Here is a 24,712-nt window from a genome sequence, read left to right as displayed (position 1 = left end):
GCCGCAAACCAGAACCACAGGAGTAGCCTGCATTTTACAACAGGTTCTCATTCCCTATCCCACGTCTTGCAAACTGCTTCCTCTATCTTCAGATGCGATGCACATGTCATATCCACCAGTATGTATAAATGTGACTGCCTGTGTGACTATAAAACTATGCATATGTGACTGCCTGTATGACTATAAAACCATGTATCCTCTGTCTGGTAAAGAAAGTTTGTTACTGGATTTAATCAAATTTTGCGCTTGCCTTTCATACAATCTTTCCTTACAATCTGATGCTGCTGCTTTCATCATGATGTGCACTGTGCATTCATTACTGATGCATCATGCCTGATGGATATAAGTTATATTATCTTTCATTCTTGCATGTTCTTGTTTTCAGCAACCAGAGCTCCTGAAACTGAAGGAGGAAACTTCTCGCATTAATTCAAAAATCAAAAGTAGCAAGAAGGATCTAGAGAAAAAGAAAGAAGAGCAGAAGAAACATGCAAAAGAAATCGAAAAGTTAAAGAAAGACTTGCATGATGTGACTGAAGCTATCCACGAACTAAATGAGCAAGGTCAGGATGAAGCTGGAAAACTTCAACTGGCTGACAGTCAACTTAGGGAATATAATAAAATGTAAGTTCTTTATCTTTTAGGCATCTTCGTGAGAACATGATAATAAACAAGCTAGTAACCTTGTTTCCATTTTTTCTTTAATGTGTTAAAAAAGCTCTAATTCTTTTTGTATTTGCAATGTTGGTTGTATCAAATGCTCAAGCATCTTCCTGCATAGCTCAAAGATTGTTCCCTCTCAAAATCATCAGAAAAGAATTGTCCTTGAAAAATTGAGAAAAATCATTTATGGTGTTGCCTGTTTGGATTGTAGGAATCTGTGGGAAAAGAATTTGTTTTGCAGATCATTGTTTTTCACATTTTTTTATTACAGAAAATTGTGAGGAATTCTTGATTCAATTTCTCCATGGCTGCCATTGGCCTTTCCAGCCTCTTGCATCCTCCAAGCCTCCCCCCAACGAGGATAGAGGAGACATGATTCCTCCTTCTGTACCGATAGTGGGATGCTTCTATCCTCAAGCACCTCCTTCAATGAATTTGGCAAGGGAGATCCCTTCTTCCTTCTCACGTGAACCTGAATCACCCCCTTCTCCTCACCAGACTCTGTCGCGGGATCGATCTGCATCACTTCACCCAGACAAGATGCGGCAACGGCAAAAAAATCTGGGTACTAAAACTCCAAAGGTACTCCTCAAACAAGAAACCAGGAATCTTCATAACCGAAGAGCGAGAACTCTTCCCATCTCCAGATCCTACCAATAGGACCTTCTCTATGCACTGAAGCATTTGCAAAAAGGGTGTTGAAATTCACGTCGGTGCCCGACCAGAGCCAGACTTCATTATGCCCAATGTGCTTGATTGAGTACGTCTCTCGCGTCCAACGACAACACTCGTCCAACCAATGGGAAATATCAGGCATTGTAGCCCCTGGGTGAGTGGAAAGGACTACCGAGCCCTATAATCAACCCCGGGATTTCGCAATAGCCTCTTGGCTCAACTTGATTACCATTTCTCCTCTGTGTGATCCCAATTTCTGAAGCCCCCTGATGTGTGTATCTTTCCTTACCTCAGGTGGAACCCCTTTATCAGGAATGTCCTCCCTCGCTGCGACCTTCCCCTCCTCAACTTTCTTCCTTCCCGCTCCTTCCTTTCCTCGCACTACATCCCTGAAAGAGGGCCTCCCTTCACCTTTGCTAGAGATAGCTTAAGCAGGTATGTCCACAATAGGCCTCCTATCCGAGCCTCTCAGAGGTATCCTCTCCACAGTACGAATCCCACCGCCTGACTCCCCCTATGGGACTGTTCAGGACCAAACCTGGCCCTTGGGATTGACAAATTTTTTCGATGGGGACATCATGCGCACGCGCACGCCCCCCACCCTATGCACGTACTCAAGGAGGAGGAAGGCCCCACTATCAATCTGGATCGACGACGACATTTATGGAGGACCTCATAGTTAGGGGGCTGTGCTATGGAGCATTGGAGTGGACCCGATTATCATGTGGATTCCACCATTGGATCTCATGATTGTGGCCCACTACCCTAGATGATCTAGGATTTTGAGTTTTTGGTTATTATCATTATTAGAAATATCATGAACGGTTTTGATTGCGTAGATTAGTTGTTATTTTTGTTATTTCATCTCTAAGTATTAATGTGCCCACATGGCGTGACCTTTGGGGCTTAGGGTTTTCTTATAAATAGGCAACCCTATGTAGGTATTTTTCATTGAAACTTTATAAATAAAATTCTGCGTTTTTCTTCTCCTCTATCTCTCTGAGTTGAAGAATCTAATTGGGTGCGATACCCTCCCTTCCTCGAAGGGCTAACTACTGTGGTGCAAAGCCACAACCATCCCAAATTGTCTCCACCGCCTACACCCCACATCCATCATCTTCCAAAACCCTCCCATCTTCAGATTCACCCTTTTTTTGTACCCAAATTCTCTTCAACAACAGATTTTCAGATTCTGGCCCACCAGGGGGCTGAAACTTCGGCGGAGCACCACGCACACACCGGACAGTGGATCGACACGAAAAATTGGTGTGAGAGTGGGCCTGCCCTGGCCGACCAAACCATAGGAGTCGTTTTCCGATTCCGTGGGCCCCACACGTGCGGACTGGGACTCACGCACGTGCGCTTGGGCCAGGGTGCTGTCCACACGCGTGGAGCGTCTCAGGTTCTGGATTTCTCCTCTTTTTCTCCTCTCTCGCCTCAAATCGCCTACCTAGAGTTGTACACAAGTTGAGCCGAGCCGAGTATTGCCCAGCTTATGCTCGCATTGCCCGAGTCTTACTCGTTCTCGGCTCTGCTTTGGCATCGAGCATGGATTCCCTGCTCGTGCTCTACTCGTCCGAGTACGAGCAGAAATCGAGTCGAGTCGAGTCTGAGTCCGAATTTGAGCCCAATTCGAGCAGGGTTTTCGAGCAACGAGTTCGAGCTTTGAGCCGAGTTCGAGTTATAAATTGAGATTCATTTGAATTTCAATTCGATTGTCAATTGGAATTCGAAGTTGAACAAAGCAATAAAATATATAAAATGCACATAATTTATGATTAAAAAACTTCGATAATTACATATTTACATTACATTGTTCAAAATGACAATTTATAACTAATAACCTCCATAAGAGGAGTGCCTTCCTGTATTGTCATCTAATCCATCGGAACTGCTATATATTTTTTCATATACATATTGGTTCACTTCCTCTGAGTCAGAAGGCGAAGATATATTTCCTTCGTGCTCTTTTACACTTTGAACTAGAATTTTCAAACTTTCTTTATGTGAAGAATTGTATGTAGTACCCAATGCCTTATAAAATTCACCGACACGGGTCAGGAATTTGAATTTGTTACTCTTTTTCTTTTTATTTGTCGTACTCGATCCTGCTTCAACATCATGTTGTCTTTGACTCGAATATTGCTGAAGTCTAGAAACTTCTTCCATATTGCGTTTTAAGGCAAGTTGGAATTGTTCTTCGTCCAAAGCTTTTAATCTGGCTTCCTCCTCTGCATCTTTTGTGGATGTCATTTGTGTACTAGATCCAGAAGCAAAATGTTTGGATGGAGTGGAAGGTTTTCTATTTGAATCTAACAGGGCTTGAAAAGGAATTTAGACATCCTTAGGGGCATTGGGGCATGGTTTTGCATCACCACTTCGACATGACAAGTGTAATTGAAAGCGATTAGTCTTGTTCACAAACTTTGCGCCACACAAACCACACTTAATCTTTGTTTTTCTAGCCCTTGGTGGTGATTCAACTAGGGAAGCGTAGTCCCAAATGTTTGTCGATGGGTCAGATGACGACATATCTACACTCAATTTTTAATTAAAAAATTAGAATATTGATAAATAATTTGAACTTGATATAGGAATAAAATAAAACAATATAAATGTATAAAAAATAAAAGCAAATGAATAGGCATATGTAAATAAATATCAAAGATTCAAAGTCTTCCAAACCACATTCCAACATTTTCATGTTTGCAGTTGCAGTGAAATAATATTACAGATCATTCAACTTTCAACAAAAAAGAATTGAAAAACCAAAAATAATTACTGATATACAGGTAGAGACTCATCACGAATCTCAATCTCCTCTTCATCATCATCATCATTCATATCACCTCCCCATATCGGGCGCAACCAATCTTCCGTACAAATCAACGCTTCAACTGTATTTGGAGAAAGTGAGCTTCGATACTTGCTCACAACCCTGCTCCCTGTGCTGAATGCGGATTCTGATGCCATTGTTGAAATTGGTATTAATAATGTCCCGTGCCATCACAGATAATGTAGGGTATTTTGATTCACCAACCCTCATCTTCCACCATTCCAACACATCAAATTCGAATCGCACTACGATTGGCTCATTGAGGTACATTTCTAGCTCTGATTCCTTAGTATCAACTCCCATTCGTGTTTGTGCCAAGTATGATATGTATTCATTTAGCACATCCGGATTACTAGGTACAGAAATATCCACATCTCTACTTTCTTCAACACCCGCTGCAGGTAAAGTACTAACATACGATTTATACAAATCTTCAAGAGCTTGATGAACCTTGGACGTCTCTGCTGCTGCTCTTTCAGTAGGATAAAGCTTCATGAAAATAAAACTAACCAACCCCATATTACAACGAGGATCAAGAACAATTGCCAAGGACATCAACAGATGACATTCGTCCCAGTATTTTTCGAACTTCGTCTTCATACCAACTGTCATCTGGTGTATGAAATTTGGACCCTCACTGACAATAGAGCATCCTTAATCTTCTAAAGAGATAGAAGAAACAGATTCGCGGTTGGATACTGATTCCTAGAAAAAATCTTCGTGCAATAGTAGAAAACTTTGAGAAATGTGTGAACTTGTTTTGCTTTGGCCCAATCATCTGTGCTCGGCAATCAAGAATACGTTCTGTCACGCGCCGTGTATTCAGGAAATGCAAGCTGTAATTCCATTGCCGTATCTAACATTTCATAGGTCGAGTTCCAACGTGTACACATCCAATTTCAACGTTTTTTTAGATGGCACATTCAAATGTTGGATGATGTCATTCCATACACTCAGTCTCGATGGTGACCCCCTTATATATTTCACACTTTCTCTTATGTTCTCTAAAGTGTTGTCAATTTCTTTCAGTCCTTCTTGTACAATCAAATTTACAATATGTGCACAACATCTGACCTGGAATATTTTTCTTTCAAAAAATAAATTTCCTGTAGCCCTGAACTGGTTACGTAAGCATGAAATGACATTGTCATTTGCTAAAGCAGTCTAAAGTTATTGCTGAAATTTTCTTCTCAATGCCCCAACCTTCTAGACAACTGTAGATGCAATCTGAAATAAGTAAACCAGTAGGTGGAGGAGGAAAGTTGCGGAAGTTCAAAATTCGCTTGCATAGTTTCCAATCCTTATCGACATAGTGAGCGGTTAATGAAATGTATCCTTTTCTTTGACTGGACGCCGTCCATAAATCAGACGTCAAAGCTATTCTGGACACTGAAGCCAAAACTTCTTTCAGTTTCATCTTCTCCTTTACGTACATCTTCATGCACTCTCTTTGCACTGTGACGCAGAAGAGATTCTCGGCCCGTGGGTTAAGGAATTGATAGAAAGCCCTAAACCTTTTACTTTCTATCATTCTAAAAGGTTTTTCTTCCAGAATCACTAATCTAGTATACCACTTATTTAGCTTCTCTTTGTCAAACTTATGAGTAGACACTACGCCTTGTGAGTCGTCCCCTTCTGACTTCGTAAATGACAACAACTGTTGGCCGGGAGGAGGGAGTCTTGGTCTCTTAGGACACGTCTTCAAATGTCTATTTAGATGTGTCGTAGATCCTCCTGGAATCTTGCCGTATAACCCTTTGCAGTGATTACACTTTATCTTCTGTACACCGTTAATTGTCACATCTTCGAAATCATCCCACATTGCTGATTTCTTCTTCCCTTTGCATGCAGTTGACGTGTCTGTGTCTCCCTCTACGATTGGAGGAGATGTGGCTGATGCACCCATTCCAGGGGTATTTGGGCTTTCGTCTTGACTAGTCATCTATAAAATAAAGTTCTCGATATGTCATACGGCTATACTTAGACGGCTAGACTGCTAGACGGGCATACTTAGTTGTCTAAATCAGTCACCCTTTCAAGGTTGGATAGATTGTAATGCCTTCATTTTTCAATTTAAATACTACGCCGAAATTCCGGCAGCATCTTTCCTTATCTCTCCAGAATATATTAATCTTGTATTTGATTCTCATGTCAATCATCAACACAAAAGTGTGGACATTTGACGACGGAAATAAATACATGAAATATATCCAGAGTGAAAAAGGAGAGACGAAACCAGAATAAGCATATGCATTTAAATTGGAATAAATGAAGACATTACAATCTATCTAACTCTGAACTGTCCAAAAAGGGACAATTTGAGAATATGCATCCAAGAACACATTGAATTTATGTCTGGCAACATAGAAATCCTTAAATGGGCAACTGATTATCTTATACTACAACTAGAACAATAAAAATAATAATAAAACTTAACAATCAAACAATAAATGAATTGAAAGTGCAATATGAAAGATGAATGCTAAGTGTATTAACTTGAGTGCACTAAGCATTCCTCAACCCAAATGCCAAATCCAATTAAGCTATTGAAACCCAACTCTAGCTACTAAGCATCCAACAAAGATAAAAGAATCACTATATTAAATTCAAAGACAAACAACAATATAAATCCAATAAGGTGAATGAGGCTGAACATGGTAGGAAAAGAGAAGGAAGCCATTTCAAACAGCAAAGATGAATTAAAGACCGATGAAATGCATTAAACTGAAGTGTTACTTACCACATGCCACCAAAGGTACATATTGCTTTATGTGGACAAAAATGCCCACACTGGGTTAGCTAACATGCATGGAATTGAGTAACGCGACTTGACGACTCAACGCGTTGACAAGCTTATTTTCTATATCGGCCTTATGCTTAAGCACAAAAGTGTACTCTCGAAGGACTTGAACCCACTTGGCGTGCCTAGGGTTTAATTTCTTCGAGAGTTTAGATATCTGAAGGCCTCGTGATCTGAGAACAAGACGAATTCTTGCGGTAATAGATAATGACGCTAGTGGCACAGTGATTGCACTACCGTATAGAATTCTTTGTCATAGGAGTATTTTTGCTTTGCCTCATTCAGTTTCTCACAAAAAAAGGCGACATGGTGCCCTTCCTGACTAAGTACTCCTATGCCGACTCCTGACGCGTCGCATGCGACTTAAAAAACTTTCGAAAAATTCGGAAGTCGCGTGACTGGAGCTTCGGTCATCTTGACCTTTATCTTCTTGAAGGCTTTCGAGGCTGCCTTCGTCCATTGAAACTCTCCCTTTTTAATGCAATTCGTGATGAGAGCCATAATGGAACTGAAGCCTCGAATGAACCGCCTATAGAAGGTGGCCAAGCCGTGAAAGCTATGCACCTCGTGAATATTGTGGGGTTCAGGCCAATTGACAATGGCTTTGACCTTTTCGGGATCCGCCGACACACCTTCAGTTGACACAACAAAACCTTAGAAAACACTACTAGACATAAACGCACACTTCTTTAGGTTGGCGTATAATTTCTCGGCTCTAAGGATCCCACAAACTTGCCTCAAATGGTTGAGGTGCTGTTCCTTGGTCATGCTATAAATCAGGATATCATCGAAGTAGACGACCAGGAACTTCCCCATGAAGAGCCTTAACACTTAGGTCATCACACGCATGAAAGTACTTGGGGCATTAGTCAACCCAAAAGGCATGACTAGCCACTTGCATAGCCCATCCTTCGTCTTGAAGGCCGTCTTCCACTCATCACCATGGCATACATGGATTTTGTGATAACCACTTTTGAGGTCAATTTTGGAGAAGATAGTAGCATTGGCCATCATATCTAATATGTCATCAAGACGCGGTATGGAAAACTGATACTTGACTGTGATTTTGTTGATGGCCCTACTATCAACACACATCCTCCATGTGCCATCCTTCTTAGGTGTAAGAAGGGCGGGCATAATACACGGGCTCATGCTCTCTCGAATAAAACCCTTTTCTAGGAGCTCATCAATTCGTCTTTTCAACTCTGCATGCTCCTTTGAGTTTATTCTGTAATAAGGGAGGTTTGGTAGAGTCGCCCCAGAGATTAAATCAATGGCATGTTGTATATCCCTTATAGGGGGAAGCTCATTCGGTAGATTCTCAGGAAAGACATTACGGAACTCATTCACCATCGAAATGGCCTCAGTGGGTAACTTTACACTAGCCTCTGGTGCACTCTCCCTAGCCACAAGGGCGTACACCATTGATTCCGACTCGGTCTCTCGCTTAAAGTCTTTGGCATTTAAAATATGGAGAGGCTTAGACTTGGACTTGGACTCCTTCAATTCCTTCGAGCCGCTCACACCACTCTTTGTGGTGGACTCCTTTCCAGTCGTGTTCTTCGGTAGAAGCGGATTTAGCTTGACTTTCTTGCCCTCAAACTAAAATGTACACACATTTGAACGACCAAATATGGTGACATCTCCGTCATAGAGTCAGGGCCTATCCAAAATAATATGGCCAACATTCATGGGAACAACATCACATCAAAGTGTATCTTTATATGATCCAAATTGAATAGGAACAAGACAACGGTGTGAGACTGGAATGGAAGTCTCATCAACCCAAGACACTCTATAGGGTTGAGGATGGGCTTCGAGCTTCAAGCCCAAACGGCTCATAGTGCCAATTGATGCCAGATTGGCACAACTACCACTATCTACGATCATCTTGCCATTCTTATCACCACATTTTGTATAGGTATAGATGATCGTGTTGCGGCGCCAATCGTCGGTATTCTTTGCTTGGGCAAAGGCGTAACTCACTACTGCCAGGGTCACAAACTCTTACGCTCCCTCTTCCTTATCACTAAGGGTATCTGCTGGCTTATACTCTTCCTTACCGTCACTTTTCGAGGGCACTACTTCTACTTGCCCATCAATAAGGAGCACCTTGTTGCCCTCTTTCGTGCCGCACTGGTGGGCAAAGTGAACAAACCCCTGACATCTAAAACACCTAGTTGCATTACTTCTGTGCGAGCTAGACCCGACAATTCCTTTACCCTTATCATCCTTGGGCCTAGACTGAGAATTACTGGAAGGTTTGTTTTGGTATCCAGCGCTAGCCTTAGCCCCAGAAGGGTTGGCCTTAGCGCTAGAATCGCGAAACTCAAACCTCCTTCCTACAGATGCTTTGAGGTATTGCTCAACCTCCAACACTACTTGATACAACTGTTCAAGAGTGTCTATGTCCTTGGCGAGCAACTCTCTCCTAATGTCAGAACGGAGGCCCGTCTTAAATCGAGTAAGAGCGAGTACGAGATCCTCATCAACTTCACACCGGGTCAAGTACTCTTTGAACTTTTCAATGTGTTCCGCCACACTCATGGAACATTGTCAAAGAGACTGCCATTCCTCAACCAACTTGAAGTGATAAGAGAAAGGGATGTACTTTTCCTTAAGAGTTTCCTTCATTTATCTCCAATGGACTATTGGGGGCTCCCTCGACTTTTCTTTCTTTTGATCAATAGTAGCCCAAAACCTCTTTGCTTGGCCCACAAGCTTTATCTTGGCGAATCGGACTGGATGAGCATTCGACATGTCATACTACTCAAAATAGTGGTCCATATCCGCCAATCAATCTAAAAAAGCTTTAGGGTCCAAGTGGCCATCAAACGTAGGGGTATCTACTTTAACTCCCTTGAGAAGTTGTGCATCTGAGTTATAATGATCTTGATGTCCCTCGCGGGGTGGGTGCACGGGTGCGTGCTCATGATCGTTTCTTTGGCTACCTCCATTCCTTTGTCTATCCTCTTGACCACTTGCTTGCAATTGGGCATCTTCCTCAATGGTGGTCTCTAGTTGGGTAATGTGTACATTAAGCTGATCCAAGCGTTGGTCAATGCGTTATTTCAAGCGCCTACCCAAAGACTCAAACTGCCCGGTTAGGTCGTTCACGGACTCTTGCAATTGCTCCATGTTTAGTGTAGGGTGCAAACCAAAACCACGACCAGTATGTGTGGGCATACAATCACTCACTCAAAGATCTTCTAATGCAACTATACGTGTCTAAATGAGACTAAATGATCCTATATGACTCTATATGAGGGAAACTACACAACGCTACTAAAATTCCAGCAACATAACTGCCCAAATAATTTGTTAACAGAAAATTCAGCCATGAAAATTGGGGATTTTTTGACAACAGAAGAATTCAACAGTCCATGTTGTGAATGATGGGTCCTAAACAGCCCTATATGATGAGATTTGATGCAAAATAAATGTGAGCAGACTAAACCCTAAACATCAAGGTGTCCCGTATCGGTATCAGTTGGCGTAATGGTGACCTCCAAAACCGATACGGATACGGGGTCGTAACGGCCCGTAACGGCGTAATTTTTTTTTTTTTTGCCAAAAAAATATAAAAAAATATGTATTAAATCTGGAATATTCTAAGCATTCCAAATATGCATTCATTTATAAATTGGAACATGTTTATGGTGGTGTAACGGTCCACTCTTTGGTGAGAAGCTGTATCGGACTGTCTGATTAATTTTTGAACCAGGTAACCTGAATTTGACTACAAAATGTATATATTTAATTTTCTAAATATCTAATTTATATACTTAACAATTTAATATCTTTCTCCCAGTAGTTCTTTAAAAAAATGAAATTAAATTCAGGTAGATGGCGTTGCCAATTTCGGGTTGACTTGGAGGACCAACTATGTCCCAAATTAGCCTCAAATTCATGCAATTTATTGTCATTATCCCACTTATGTATTAGTGGACATTTATTGGATAGTGAATCATGAAAAAAATCAAAAGGCCCTATTTTAAAAAATAAGAGTACACAAAATAACAATTAAAACTATTCAAATAATTTGATTTTGGCATTGTGAGTTAGCAATTGTAGTTTATTATTTAATCGGTAAATTTTAAGTTAATATGTCTTTTTTACAATTTTGTAAGGGCTCAAATTAGGCGGGACTCGGATTGTGAAGTGTAGCACGCATGTCAAAGTTTTTTGGGCCCCACCCATGATGAATGTGTTATATCTAAACCGTCCATTCATTTGACAAGATCGTCTTAAGGCTTGACACGAAAAATAATACTGATCTAATTATCAAGTGGACCACACTGCAAAAAGTAGTGGGGGATTGAACGTCTACCATTGAAAACTTTTTTGGGATGATAGAACTTTTAGATCAATATGAAATTTGTTTTTCCTCTTCATTCAGGTCTTTTTGACCTGATGAACAGATTGGATGGAAAATAAATGTTACGGTGGGCCTACAAATTGTTTAACGGTGAAAATCATCGTCTCTGCTGCTATTTTTGGTGTGGTCCAGACAATCTTTGGATACGATTCATTTTTTAGGTAATGCTCTAAAATAATATTTAAAAATAGATGAACGGTGTAGATATAATAAATACATCACTATGGAGCCCATAAAACTTTGATCTCCTTTGAAACGTTTGTACAACTCGGAGCTCGAGGAGTGTCAGCGCTCGTCTCAGCGTGACACGTACCTACAGTAGCTTACGCCTCCAAAAAAAAAAAAAAAAGGAGAGAGGGAAACCGAAAAGAAAAGAAAGGGAAAGAAGAGAAGAAAAAAGAGGGAAAGAGGGAAAGAACAGAGAGAGAGAGAGAGAGAGAGAGAGAGAGAGAGAGAGAGAGAGAGAAGAAGAAGAAGAAGAAGAACTAATCAATGTAATCAAAACCGTTCATGATGTTCCTAATAACGATAATAAGCAAAACTCTAAGTCCAAGAAGAAGAAGAAGAACTAATCAATGTAATCAAAACCGTTCATGATGTTCCTAATAACGATAATAAGCAAAACTCTAAGTCCTAGATCATTTAGGGCAGTGAGCCACAATCATGAGATTCAATGGTTGGATCCACATGATGATCGGGTCCACTCTAATGAACCATAGCACAACTGTTCATGATGTTCCTAATAACGATAATAAGCAAAACTCTAAGTCCTAGATCATTTAGGGCAGTGGGCCGCGATCATGAGATTCAATGGTGGGATCCACATGATGATCGGGTCCACTCTAATGAACCATAGCACAACCCTCTAACTACGAGGCCTTCCATGGTCGGGTCCACTCTAATGAACCATAGCACAACTCTCTAACTACGAGGCCTTCCATGGATGTTGTCATCGATCCAGATCGATGGTGGGGCCTTCCTCCTTGCGTGCTTTGGGGGGGGGGGGGGGAGGGGTTGGGCGTGCGTAATGTCCCCATCAGCCGAGGCCGTTCTACGGATCGGAGGGTTGAAGCCGACCTCTCAGAGTTGACCTATTAATTATGGTCGAGCCTTTCGTCGAGGCAGGTTGGATCGATCCTTGAGATAGTTTGTTAGTCGTGATAGCGAGGGGTCAACCCGAGCCGAACTCTCCATTGGTTGGCCGGTTCGTCAAACCGTTTGTGGAGGTCTTGCTAGGATGTTGGGGCCGAGCTATTCTCCTTGAAATGCTGTGTTCACCCTCATACTGGTCAGTCCTGGTCAGTCTATTTTTACCCATAATACTGGTCATTCCTGGTCAGTCCATTTTTACCCATAACAGTATCTATGCTTCTTAGCAGTTAATAATTTCTCATAGGTATAGCTTCTGCTGTCATACTTTCCTCATATATATTAGTTGTTTACATCTTTCATCTCATGCCTGTAGCTCTATGTAGACCCACATGGGAATGTAATGAGATGGGTCACATTTTTTCTCTATTTCTTTGCCACCAGTATTTAGGAGCATATGTTATGCATTTCTAGCATTTGTGAATTTAGGATATCTTTATTTATGAATTTGCGATGGTTGATTGCATCCGTTTTTGCATGATGTTTGTGGTTTCTAACTTTGTTTAAGCATCTGGTGCATACTTGTGATTTTCCTTTGGATCTTATGGTTCGAAATATTTTCATGCTAGTGCATGTGTTATACGGGCAAATTCTGGATTTGTGATGCATGAAGGTAGTCATGGATACGTGCAGTTTTATGTTTAGAAACTCAGAAAAATATCTGTGGGATTCAACGATGGAAAAAAAGAAGAAAAGAACAGTGAAGACTCTGTTGGATGAATGACTATTATATCACTACTGATAATTCTGTATTCCTTGTCATAAATGCCTGTCCAGGAACAACGCTAAAATTACTGGAATCTTATCATGTTTAGTACGCATGCTTGCTTTATTTATTGGCCTTTTTTTTAAATATAAAAAATATAAATCCCTCAAAACCATCTATGAAATTTTGTATTGCAGTAAGGAGGATGCTGGCATGAAAACTACAAAACTGAAAGATGAGAAAGAGGTTCATGATAGGCAACAGCATGCTGATGTTGAAGCTCAAAAAAATTTGGAAGAAAACCTTCAACAGTTGATTAACCGCGAGCAGGAGCTGGCACTCCAGGAGGAACAAATGCAAGCAAGACTTAGAAAAATTCTTGATGCATTTGGTAAGAATACAGGAGAGCTCTCACGAGTAAAAAAAGAGCTAAGTGAGATGGAAGATAAACATCGGAAATCAAGGTCAGTCAATTTGGCTGTATGCAGATCTACTGTACTTTTAAAAGCTAGCACCTCTGGAAGGAGTTGAGACCCAGTTATTTTCTAGCAGACCTAAGTTTCCGCATATGCTTGCATCTTTTCTAGTTCTAGTTTGTGTACGTTTAGCCATCCTGTTCATGCATTTGGTTCAGACACTTGTATGTGATCCTTCATATGCCATATTTTATAAGCATTTCTTTTATACAGGACGAGATACGATAATCTGAAGGCAAAGGTAACTGAAATAGAAACAGAGTTACGTGAGTTTAAGGCTGATAAACATGAAAGTGAACGAGATGCCCGATTGTCTGAAGCGGTCGAGAGTCTCAAACGCCTGTTTCCAGGAGTCCATGGTCGCATGACTGATCTTTGTCGGCCAACGCAAAAGAAGTTTAACCTTGCTGTTACTGTTGCCATGGGTAGATTTATGGATGCTGTAGTTGTTGAGGATGAACTAACAGGAAAAGAATGCATTAAGGTATTTTCTATGTGCTTGTTCAATTTCAACCTTTACTTGTCAATTACCTTTTGGTTATGGATTGCAATGGGAGTGGATCAACATGCATGCTTGGAATATTTAATTGTTGAATGTTGTTGTTGAAGTACCTAAACTCCACTGCAAACTTAAGTTCTTGTTCTTTTAATGAACCAAAGTGGAAATTGTTGCCTGTCTAAAGTTCTTTTTGCTAAAACCATATTTTACAGAATCTGAAATCTATATGAAATTGGGATTTGGAATTTTGGATCGATTTACCACACTGAAAGTTGTAACATTGCTGCCAATAGAAAAAAGGTCAAAATTTTGAAACAGCATCAGCTTGATGTAATGTTAACTTGTAGCTGGCAGTGTCTTTAAATGATCAATATGTAAGCAGCATTGAAACAAATTCTCAAGGATCGGGTATCCAAATTCTTAGGCATTGCTTTTTTCATAAGAGAAAGGCAAAGCCTGCCTAATCGATAATGTTAGTCCATACGATAGTTCATAAACCAAGACTCAACTAGAGACTTGGTCTCTGACTAGGTTGCTCTTAGGGAATTCAGTTGACCATGTAGGGCAAGAAATAGATATTTTTATTATAAACTATAGAAAATATTATATAATAAATTCTTCTCCTCGCCCCAGGAAAACCAGGCCAAGTCCCAAGTCAACTTGGAAAAGCCGGTCAAATCTGCCGAAACTAGGAAAATTAGTGCGAGTCACGCTGAAACCAGGACAGGCTTGGTTTACTTAACCCAGTCACCCAGTGAACGACCTGGCCTGTCTTCGGTTAAAAAACCTAGGACAGCGTATTAGCAAGTGAAGCCTAATACACTGTTATGAGAAATCAAAAATCTTGTTAGTCATGTGTACTAATATCCGAGTACCCAGACCGCTCTCCAATACCCATGATGTGACATTAAGAGAATCACTTGAGCCTAAACATCACTTAAATATGTTTAACCTATGGAGCTTGAAAAAGGCCACTTTTGATTTCTCCTTTATTATCTCCAAATACTCCTTCCAATGTTGTTTAGATCCTGGATAAGGGTGCCAATGAATTTATGATTCCCAATGGGTCCAATTAGGGGCAGGCCTAGCCCCAGCCCAAGCCTGGTATATACAGTTGTTGCTTGCAATCATCTCAGGCCTGTGCCCTAGCTGTTGGAAGGCTACTATTTAAGGCCTGAGCTCAAATTGTTATGGGGCTACTATCTCAGGCCTGAGCTCTAACTATTATGAGGCTACTATCTAGGACCCAAGATCAATCCTGATTAACCTTAATAGGCCCGAGTCTGAGCCCGGGCCTGAGCCATGTTAAACCAATGGGCCTTAGCTGGCCTGAATCTTGAGCCCAAATAAACTTAATAGGCCTGAACCTAAACTCGCATCCAAATAATTTGCCCAATCCCATTCATGTAACTAGAGGGAGAGGATTAGTTTTTTTTTCCCCCAGTTTTTAGAGTTTAGGGGTTTCGTTCGTTATCATATAATATAATTTAGATATTCTAGATATGCGTTGGCCATGCTGGGCCCAAGCCTAGGCTGAAGATTTGCCCGACTAACCATGCCCATAACAGTCTAACAGGCCTCAGCAATCAACCTGTGTCCTGGGTTGGATGCAAGCTTGTAGGAAGTGAAAATAAGAGGAGAATCACTCCACAATTTAAAAATCTGTTTAGATAGTCTACGGAAATTTCTGACAAACTGTAACACCTCGCTTCTCGTAACCCGAATATACTACTCGTTTTCTGAAAAACCAAGTATTAACCTTTAAAGATATCCTAAATTTCATGTGTGTGTGTGTGTGTGTGTATATACATACATACATATATATATATATATATATATATATATATATATATATATATATATATATATTCTTTTTCCTTTCTTTTTCAGAGTTAGCAGTTTAGTGGAATAGAAACAAATGAAGCATAAAGGGAAGTCCAAATATATATATTCAATTATTCAAGTGGCTGTCCGAAGGGTTATACAAACTAATGTCCTAAGTCTTTACAAATACACGAAAGCACACATTCAACATGAAGGAAATATATAGTCTAGAGCTGCAAGATCATCTAGCTCTCCATGCTCAACACTACAGTTAACCTGTACATCATTCGCATATCCTGCACCCACTGAATATGTTTTGAAATCGTCAATGGCTATCGTAGTGAGGTATAACCCCAAGATTTATCAAAACACCACGGCAATTAAGCATAGTTGTCAGGAACAATCTATAATGAATATTTTACAATGACCATCATAGTAAAAAGACAGTTCATCAAATATGCAAATGTTAAATAAATTTCACAATGATATTCTTGTTTAAATGCATGAATGCATGTACATGCTCACAGACCTGGGGATGCTCATCCAACTGGCAATGAGAGAAGAAAACTCGGCTCGAGACTTAGTGAGTCAAGTTGACTCACTCATTTCTACTTCTACTTCTCCTTGCATTCTCTTTCTTTTCATGCTGCCACAACTAACGACATCTCTGAATATACCAGACAACCAACCATTGGAAGGCTCGGCCCGACCTGGACCGAGTCAACTCAGTAGCTCAGCGACCCAATGGGTTTCTTGCTTACACTTTACTTCTTTCTTTCTTTTTCTCTTCTTCCTTCTTCCTAACTACATCTCTTCTCTACCCAAACGGTCTGCACCAGACCTAGACTCGAACTAGATCCGAGACTTAGCAACTCAGTGAGTTAATGTAACCCAACTCGCTTGAGTGAACTCGGCAGCGAGTCAATTCAAATCGACTTCATTCTCTTCTTCTACTTTTTTGGGCAGTCAACAAAAATGTCTAAACAACCCATACTCGACCTGAACTCGGACAGACACAACCCGTCTGCCCCCAACTCAGCTCGACTCTGAACTGTGACTCACCAGTAGACTCGGCAACAACACTCTCTTCTCTCTGATCTTCTTCTTTTCTTTTCTTTTCTTCTTCCTTTTGATTCTCTTCCGTCTTTCCCTTTCTCCTCTACCCTCTTTCCTTCTCAACTACATGGTGCGGATTGGTGCAGGACTCGGATGAGTCAACTTGACGTAGTGCGGCACCAGAAATGACCCCTCTTTTCTCTTTCTATTTTCTATATTTGGCAATGGGATGCCTTAAAAGAATAGCCTTTTATAGGCCTTAGGACAGCCTAGAAGAATCGATTGTTAAGCTCTAGTTTAGATGCAAAAATTCTGATTTTAGCACATTAGATATTTAGATTTTGTGGCTGACCATACACCAATCTATTTGCATGACTTGAATCTAGCCATACAGATGGATTTTCGGTGCTATGGACCTCCTGATGGTCGTCGCAGATCAGAGAATGGACCCCATCGCCAGGTGATGGGTTTTTCGAGCGAACGGAGGAGATGACCCGAGTTGCAATGGAGGATTCAAAACGAAGGGCTATCCTTTAGGTTTCTTTGCACTGAACAACTTAGATGGGACCCACAATGCTTGTGGGACACATCTTGGTTGGATAGTCACGAAAATCCGGTGGGTTTCGAGTTGCTGTTCAATACACGGTTTTCGTGAGAAACCGGCTTATCGCACAAGCTGAATTCGTTTCTGTTGTAGGAAGCTTCTAGGTGGTTTCCTTTGATTCCATTTTCGACGCACCAGATTGCATGGATCCATCGAACAACTCATATTCCTTTTACGGCAAGCATTCCTAACCGAGAGCGCCTCCAGCTACGCCTCTTTTCTTTGTTAGAAACCCAAAACGCGTCAAGAATGGAAGGGTATGATGGACCCATTCCAATGGCTGAGATGATGAGAATCCCAAGTTGGATCACCAGCTAATGAGAAAAACACATCTTTGTTTAAGGGTAATAGCCGTACACTTGCCTCTGCTTGTGCACACACGTGTGACACAACGTGTGAGACTAACTAGGTTTTGGTCGGACCGACCCTCCGAACCAGATGAACGGTTTAGATCATTCGTGTGGCCACAGATGGTGGGCCACAATTCAAATGAACGGATGATGTCCGTCGGTGGAGGGAAAATGCAGGAAAGAGAGATTCCTCTCTTTTAAAAAAAACTTCGGGTCAAACCTAGTTTGACCAGGCGTTGAGGTCTGGTGCACCGCGGTTGTGCATGGGTTGTGCACGCGCACCCTAAAGTGGGGTACACAGTGATGACGTGATCGAATCCACGCCGTTTATCGAGTTCTGCTTGCCTTATTGGGACATCTGGCCAAAGATGAGGCAGTTCCAAGGCTTAGGTGGGCCATACCAACTGAACTACGATCTTCAAGTGTCGATTACGACGATCCGAAGGTCAGATTAATTCCAATTCGACCATCCATGATTAAAAGGTCCTAATGAGTCATTTGTATATTCAAGACCTTCATAATATGTTACTAACCAAATAATAGTATTAATATTAATTTTATTATTGCTTTATTATAAAGTATTATTATTATTATCATCTTAATTTAGAATTGTAGGGCCTACTTCTAAACAGAGCCGCTCTTGCGGTAGATCAACATTTATGAGTCGTGTGTGTAATTCTTAAAATATTTTAACTATTAAGTTGGGCCACACCACATGAATGTCTAGTTACCAAATCTTGGCTTCCTGACTATTCAAATAATCTAACAGTTAGATTGACTCGTATTTAGCTGTCAATAACCCTAGGGATCCTAAAGAATGTTTAGGTGTAATTCGGGAGTTAAATATGAAACCAAATAATCCGATCTGTGTTTTCAATGGATGGACTGTACAACGGAACTTTGTACACCTGATGAATGATGGATTTGATGATTTGACGTTGCATCTTGAAAATCAATGGATGGATGGCTTGATTTATAGATGGAGATTACTTACAACGATCAGGATTAGGCTAGATTGTAGGTGAACATTTAATTAAGTTAAATTCATGTTTATACTAATTTAGGTCTTCATGGTAACACTCGAGTACTGAAAAGTATGGGGTGTTACACAAACTCAACATGTGTTAGCTGAGAGGAGCCTTTGTTACTGTTCAACCGTAAAAATTGGCAAAATTTCCTGATTTTAGTACCGTTGTGGCCCTACTAAGGAGCGGATGGGCCTGATTTGTGTCAGGGAGTGGTCATGATATGGCCCACTTGATGAATGGTTTGGATCACTTATGCATATGTGCCCCTTATCACAACAATATGCCACCTAAGATTAGATAGGCCGGCCTTATAGACAATTGGATTAGATTGTTGGGCCCCACATGTGATTGGATTAGTGTGGTGGCCCCACAGGTAGATTGTTCAAATTTTGGAAAAAATATTGTTCTCATGTGTGTGCTGTTCACGCACCCACTTTTATCACATAGGTACTGTTTGTCCGTGTATCGTTCACGTGTTCTTTGTTCATCCGTAAACAAGCATTGGTTAATATATATATATATATATTTTTCTTTTGTGAACAGGGTTGTTAGAAAGCCATCAATTGTAATAAGGAGCCTAGCCCACATTTGGGGACCCACAAAACCTAATGTGGGACACATTCCACACAGCACATGCTTGTATTCATAAGAGATTAGGGTTTGAACGTTTGAAACAAGTGAACCCTTTCCTTCTTTCATCCGTTCTCCTTCTCTCTCCTTCTCAAGGCATCCCGTATCAGTATCGGTTGGCGTAACGGTGCCCTCCGATACCGATACGGATACGGGGGCGTAACGGCCTGTAACGATGTATTTTTTTTTTGCCAAAAAAATATGAAAAACTATGGATTAAATCCGGAATATTCTAAACATTCCAAATATGCATTCATTTATAAATTGGAACATGTTTATGGTGGTGTAACGGTCCAATCTTTGGTGAGAAGTTGTATCGGATTGTTTGGTGAATTTATGAACCAGACAACCTGGATTTGACTGCAAAACTCATATATTTAATTTTCTAACTATCTACTATCAATGATAGATATATTAGAATGAATGTAATATGAAAATATCTTACATGTGTAGGTGTTTGCAATTATTTTTCATAATTCATAAAAAAAATATAAAATGACAATAACAATCTGTAAAATGAACATTAACATGTTCTATTATGATTAACACATCATATTCTACCATTAAAACATCAAAACATTCAATAAAAGATAATTTTTCGAATTAAAAAAAAAAGGGCCGAAAATAGTGCGTAAATAGAAAAAAATTATAAAAAAAATAAAATGATAACAACAATCTGTAAAATGGACATTAATATCTTCTATTATGATTAATACATCATTTTCTACCATTAAAACAACAAAACATTGAATAAAAAATATAAATACCTATTTTTGAGGAATTTCTGAAAAATGGCCCACAGAGCTTCGAATCAAGAAAATCCTTAATATAAGTTGTTTTTTATGTGTAATATCAAGCTAAGCGTGGTCGAAAATAGCAATAGAATGATTTAGGAAGAGTTTAGAAGAAAGAAGTTTCAAAAAAAGTGAAAAAACAGACCTTAAAAAACAATAAAAAAAATAAAAAATTACGGGGCAGTAATGGCCGTTACGGGGCTGTACGGCTACAAATTTATTTATTTATTTTTTTGGGGGGGGGGGGCGGCATATCGTAATGGATACGGGACACCCTGCTCCTTTCTCTTTCTATTTTCTTTCTTCCACCATTCAACCGTTAGATTGAAGATGGTATCAGAGCGGAAGGTCAAGTGTTTGAATCTCGGGAGCAGCAAATATGCCTCCGCAATATTTTCTCCCACGGCAGGCTAATAAAATCAGGTCCGGCCCAGTGACCAGGAAATCAAGCTCGGTCTGTTTATGGTGTGAGTGTCCCTCTACCCCTGTCGAGTATGTTCTCGTGTGGAGTTCCACCCTGCGCGTCCGGGGGATTGTTAAAAGTCCCTCGATATACATTGATACACCATCCTCTAACGGCTTGAGCTTTTAGAGCAAGTGGTTATTTGACAAATTAACATCAAAAGACCAATTGGCTGATATTTTCACCAAAGGTCTACTACCTCAGGCACAAGGCAACTTGATATGTAACAAGTTAGGCCTTATAGACAATTGGATTAGATTGTTGGGTCCCACATGTGATTGGATTAGGGTGGTGGCCCCACAAGTAGATTGTTCAAATTTTGGAAAAATAAAATTCTTCTCATGTGTGTGCTGTTCACACATGCACTTTTATCACATATGTACTGTTTGTCCATGTATTGTTGATGTGTTCTTTGTTCATCCGTAAACAAGCATGGGTTAACATATATATTTTTTCCTTTTGTGAACAGGGTTGTTAGAAAGCCATTAATTGTAATAAGGAGCCTAGCCCACATTTGGGGACCCACAAAACCTAATGTGGGACACATTCCACACAGCACATGCTTATATTCATAAGATATTAGGGTTTGAAGGTTTGCAACAAGCGAACCCTTTCCTTCTTTCATCCGTTCTCCTTCTTCTTTCTCTTTCTATTTTCTTTCTTTCTCCATTCAACCGTTAGATTGAAGATGGTATCAAAGCAGAAGGTCAAGTGTTTGAATATCGGGAGTAGCAAATATGCCTCTGCGATATTTTCTCCCACGGGAGGCTAATAAAATCAGGTCTGGCCCAGTGACCAGGAAATCAAGCTCGGCCTGTTTATGGTGTGAGTGTCCCTCCACCCTTGCCCAGAATGTTCCTGTGTGGAGTTCCACCCTGTACGTTTGGGGGATTGTTGAAAGTCCCTTGATATACATTGATACACCATCCTCTAACAGCTTGAGCTTTTAGAGCAAGTGGTTATTTGACAAATTAACATCAAAAGACCAGTTGGCTGATATTTTCACCGAAGGTCTACTACCTTAGGCACAAGGCAACTTGATATGTAACATCTACACTCCAGCTTGAGGTGGAGTGTTAGAAAGCCATCAATTGTAATAAGGAGCCCAACCCACATTTGGGGGCCTACGGAGCCCAATGTGGGACACGCATTCCACATGGCACATGCTTGCATTAATAAGATATTAGGGTTTGAAGGTTTGCAACAAGCGAACCCTTCCTCCCTTTATTCATCTGTTCTCCTTCTCTCCCCTTCTTTCTCTTTTTTATTTTCTTTCTTCCTTCATTCAGCTTTTAGATTGAAAAAAGGTATCCCAAATCAGTTACGTAATGGTAAAGGTCATAACCGTTACATGCAGGGCTGAAATGGAAATTATAGAAAAAACAGGCCGTAACGGTCCTGCAATGGTCTTGTAACAGTTTTCTCAAAAAAAGAAAAAGAAAAAAGAGGGTCCGTAACGGCCATTACGGTCTGTATCATAACGGTAACGGTGGTGGCAGTTATGGCCACCGTTACCGTTATGGGATACCATGTTTGTGAATGGCAGCCATCTTCCTATTTTTAGTATAGAACTTGCTTGGCAAGCAAAGAGTTGAAGTTCAAGCTAAATTAGGAAAGTGGCGTGTGCTAGGCCTACATGTACGAGGCTGTGTATATGGTTTTTGACATGGTTATTTTGATTAACAAGGCTCCTTTCTATCCTTTTTAGCGACGTGATGCCCTAGAACACTGTTTGATGTTCATCTGACAGGCTTTTATTTATCTATTGTTTAATTTATGTTATTATGTGGACTTTTTTTTTTTTTGGGAATAGAATTCAAAGCTGGCATGTAAACGTCAGATTCAAATCCTTTTCAGTTGGGGCTCATTTTCCACTATATATTGCATCAATATTGGTATCAGAGCATTTCTACGTTATGAAGTTTTGTACTTGAAATTTATTTCTGCACTGATCATACACCTATTTTGCCCTTTTTCTGCTTCAATTCTGTTACCTGCATGCCCTACTTAAGCCTATATCTGTTTTCTTCTGGACTGGTTCTTGAATCAGTGGGTTGATCCTGAAATAATTCTTGTTGCTGTCTGTTGGACCTTTTTAATTTTCTGCATCAATTCCCATTCTAAAATGTTTTCTGGATTAAAGCCATCATCTGCATCAGTCAGCCTGGTTTTGTTTCCAGTTGCAAATTTCTGGTGCTGAATACTCTATTAAAAAGAATACTTCTGCTGAATTATGCAATTGTGATTCCTACTGCGGGAAATTCTGTTTCTGGTTATCCTGTTGGTGGACTCTGCAATTGTGATTGCTCTTTCAGGACCTTGTTTTTGTTTCTAGATCATAAATTTTCTACTTCAAATATATTTCTGCACCAATCATATACCTGTTTTCCCCTTTGCCTGCTTCCGTTCTGTTACCTGCATGAAGTGCTTTAGGCTAGATCTGTTTTCTGCTGCAAAAAACTGGTTCTAAAATCAGTGGGCAGGCCCTGAAACAGTTCCTATTGCAATCTGTTGGACTTATATTTAATTTTCTTGATCAATTCTTGTTCTAAAATCTGTTCTCTACATTAAACCCGCCCTCTGCTTCAGTCAGCCTGATTTGGTTTCCATTTGCAAATTTCAGCAATTGCAATTCCTGTTGCTGGAAATTCTGTTTCTGGTTACCCTATTGGTGGTCTCCATAATTGCAGTTCCTGTTGCTGGAATGCCTTTTCGACTGTGGCAGCATAATTGGGAAAAATAATTTCTTGGTTCTGTTCACAAGCTTTGACATAAAGAGAAAACAAGTATTGCATCATCTCTCCTTCCAAATACCCCTACAAATAATGAGGGATTCTCTACAAGATGCGTCCGTCATTCTTACTGAAGGGACCACGGCTCAACCATCCATTAAGTTGACCACCCTATTTGGGAATGCCCAGCAAATTACAAAATGACCAATAAAATAACCCCAAACTCGTTGCTCAGTTGAACAATGGATGAAAAGGTTATTATTTTTTCTTCACCTTCCTACACAACAAGCACAAGTTCACGAGCCATATCTTCTTTCCCTAGATATTGATCATAAGCCTGATTTTTATTTGCAGTTGTTTTCCACTACGAGGCACTTACTCTAGGAGGGTTTGACAATTGCCACTCCTTTACAAGGCAAGGGTTTTACCCAATGTAGTGAAAAAGCACAGAAGCATGAGTTAGATAGACCAAACATCATGGGCCATACTTCTAAATTCTTCTATCTTCCCTCACCTATCTACACAACAAATTTACTAGATTACCTATCTCCTCATCCTTTAGTTTTGTCACCATGGCATCTGATCCCTGATTCTGAAGTAGATTGGCATTCTCCAACGGTCATGTATCAAGAATCTAGTCGTGCCTTTGTGGTCCTCTCTCCTGCATTCATCATTAACTAAACACTAAATATCTTTGGCCCATGTGACCAGTAAAGGATCACAATGAACATTTAGGTAGTCCACAAGGCTTCAAAATAATGATGTGCCTCACTGGCAATTGCAAATAAACAGTCTTGCTGCTACAATGAGTGGAATACTCCCGCTTTTCTTAATGTGAGATTGCCATTACTTTGGTTTTATGGTAGCTAGGCATGAAAAGGTCTACTTTCATTCTGTTGTAGGTTAGCATGATATTTCTGATTATTCTAAAATCTTTATGCTTCCTTGCGCATATTTGTTGTGTTTTATACTGGAATTATGGAATGCACATGTTTTAGCGTTCCATTTGTGGTCATGTTTGGGTCTTAAATTCATTTTCAACCATCGTA

The 24,712-nt window shown here is 40.3% G+C and overlaps 1 protein-coding gene across 1 annotated transcript in view; it reads left to right on the top strand.

Annotated features, from left to right (window-relative positions):
• Nucleotides 1–24,712, top strand: part of LOC131240383 (structural maintenance of chromosomes protein 1) — a 73,480-nt gene that overhangs the window by 14,702 nt on the left and 34,066 nt on the right. Inside the window, exons 4-6 of the mRNA XM_058238569.1 lie at nucleotides 386–624; nucleotides 13,405–13,671; nucleotides 13,897–14,167. Of these exons, the coding sequence (XP_058094552.1) occupies nucleotides 386–624; nucleotides 13,405–13,671; nucleotides 13,897–14,167 (777 nt within the window). The remainder of the gene's footprint in view (nucleotides 1–385; nucleotides 625–13,404; nucleotides 13,672–13,896; nucleotides 14,168–24,712) is intronic.

This window comes from Magnolia sinica, chromosome 3 (genome assembly GCF_029962835.1).
Source record: "Magnolia sinica isolate HGM2019 chromosome 3, MsV1, whole genome shotgun sequence".
In the NCBI taxonomy this organism is placed as follows: Eukaryota; Viridiplantae; Streptophyta; class Magnoliopsida; order Magnoliales; family Magnoliaceae; genus Magnolia; species Magnolia sinica.
Note: the sequence above shows the minus strand (reverse complement) of the source record. Positions and strands in the feature narration are given on the sequence as shown.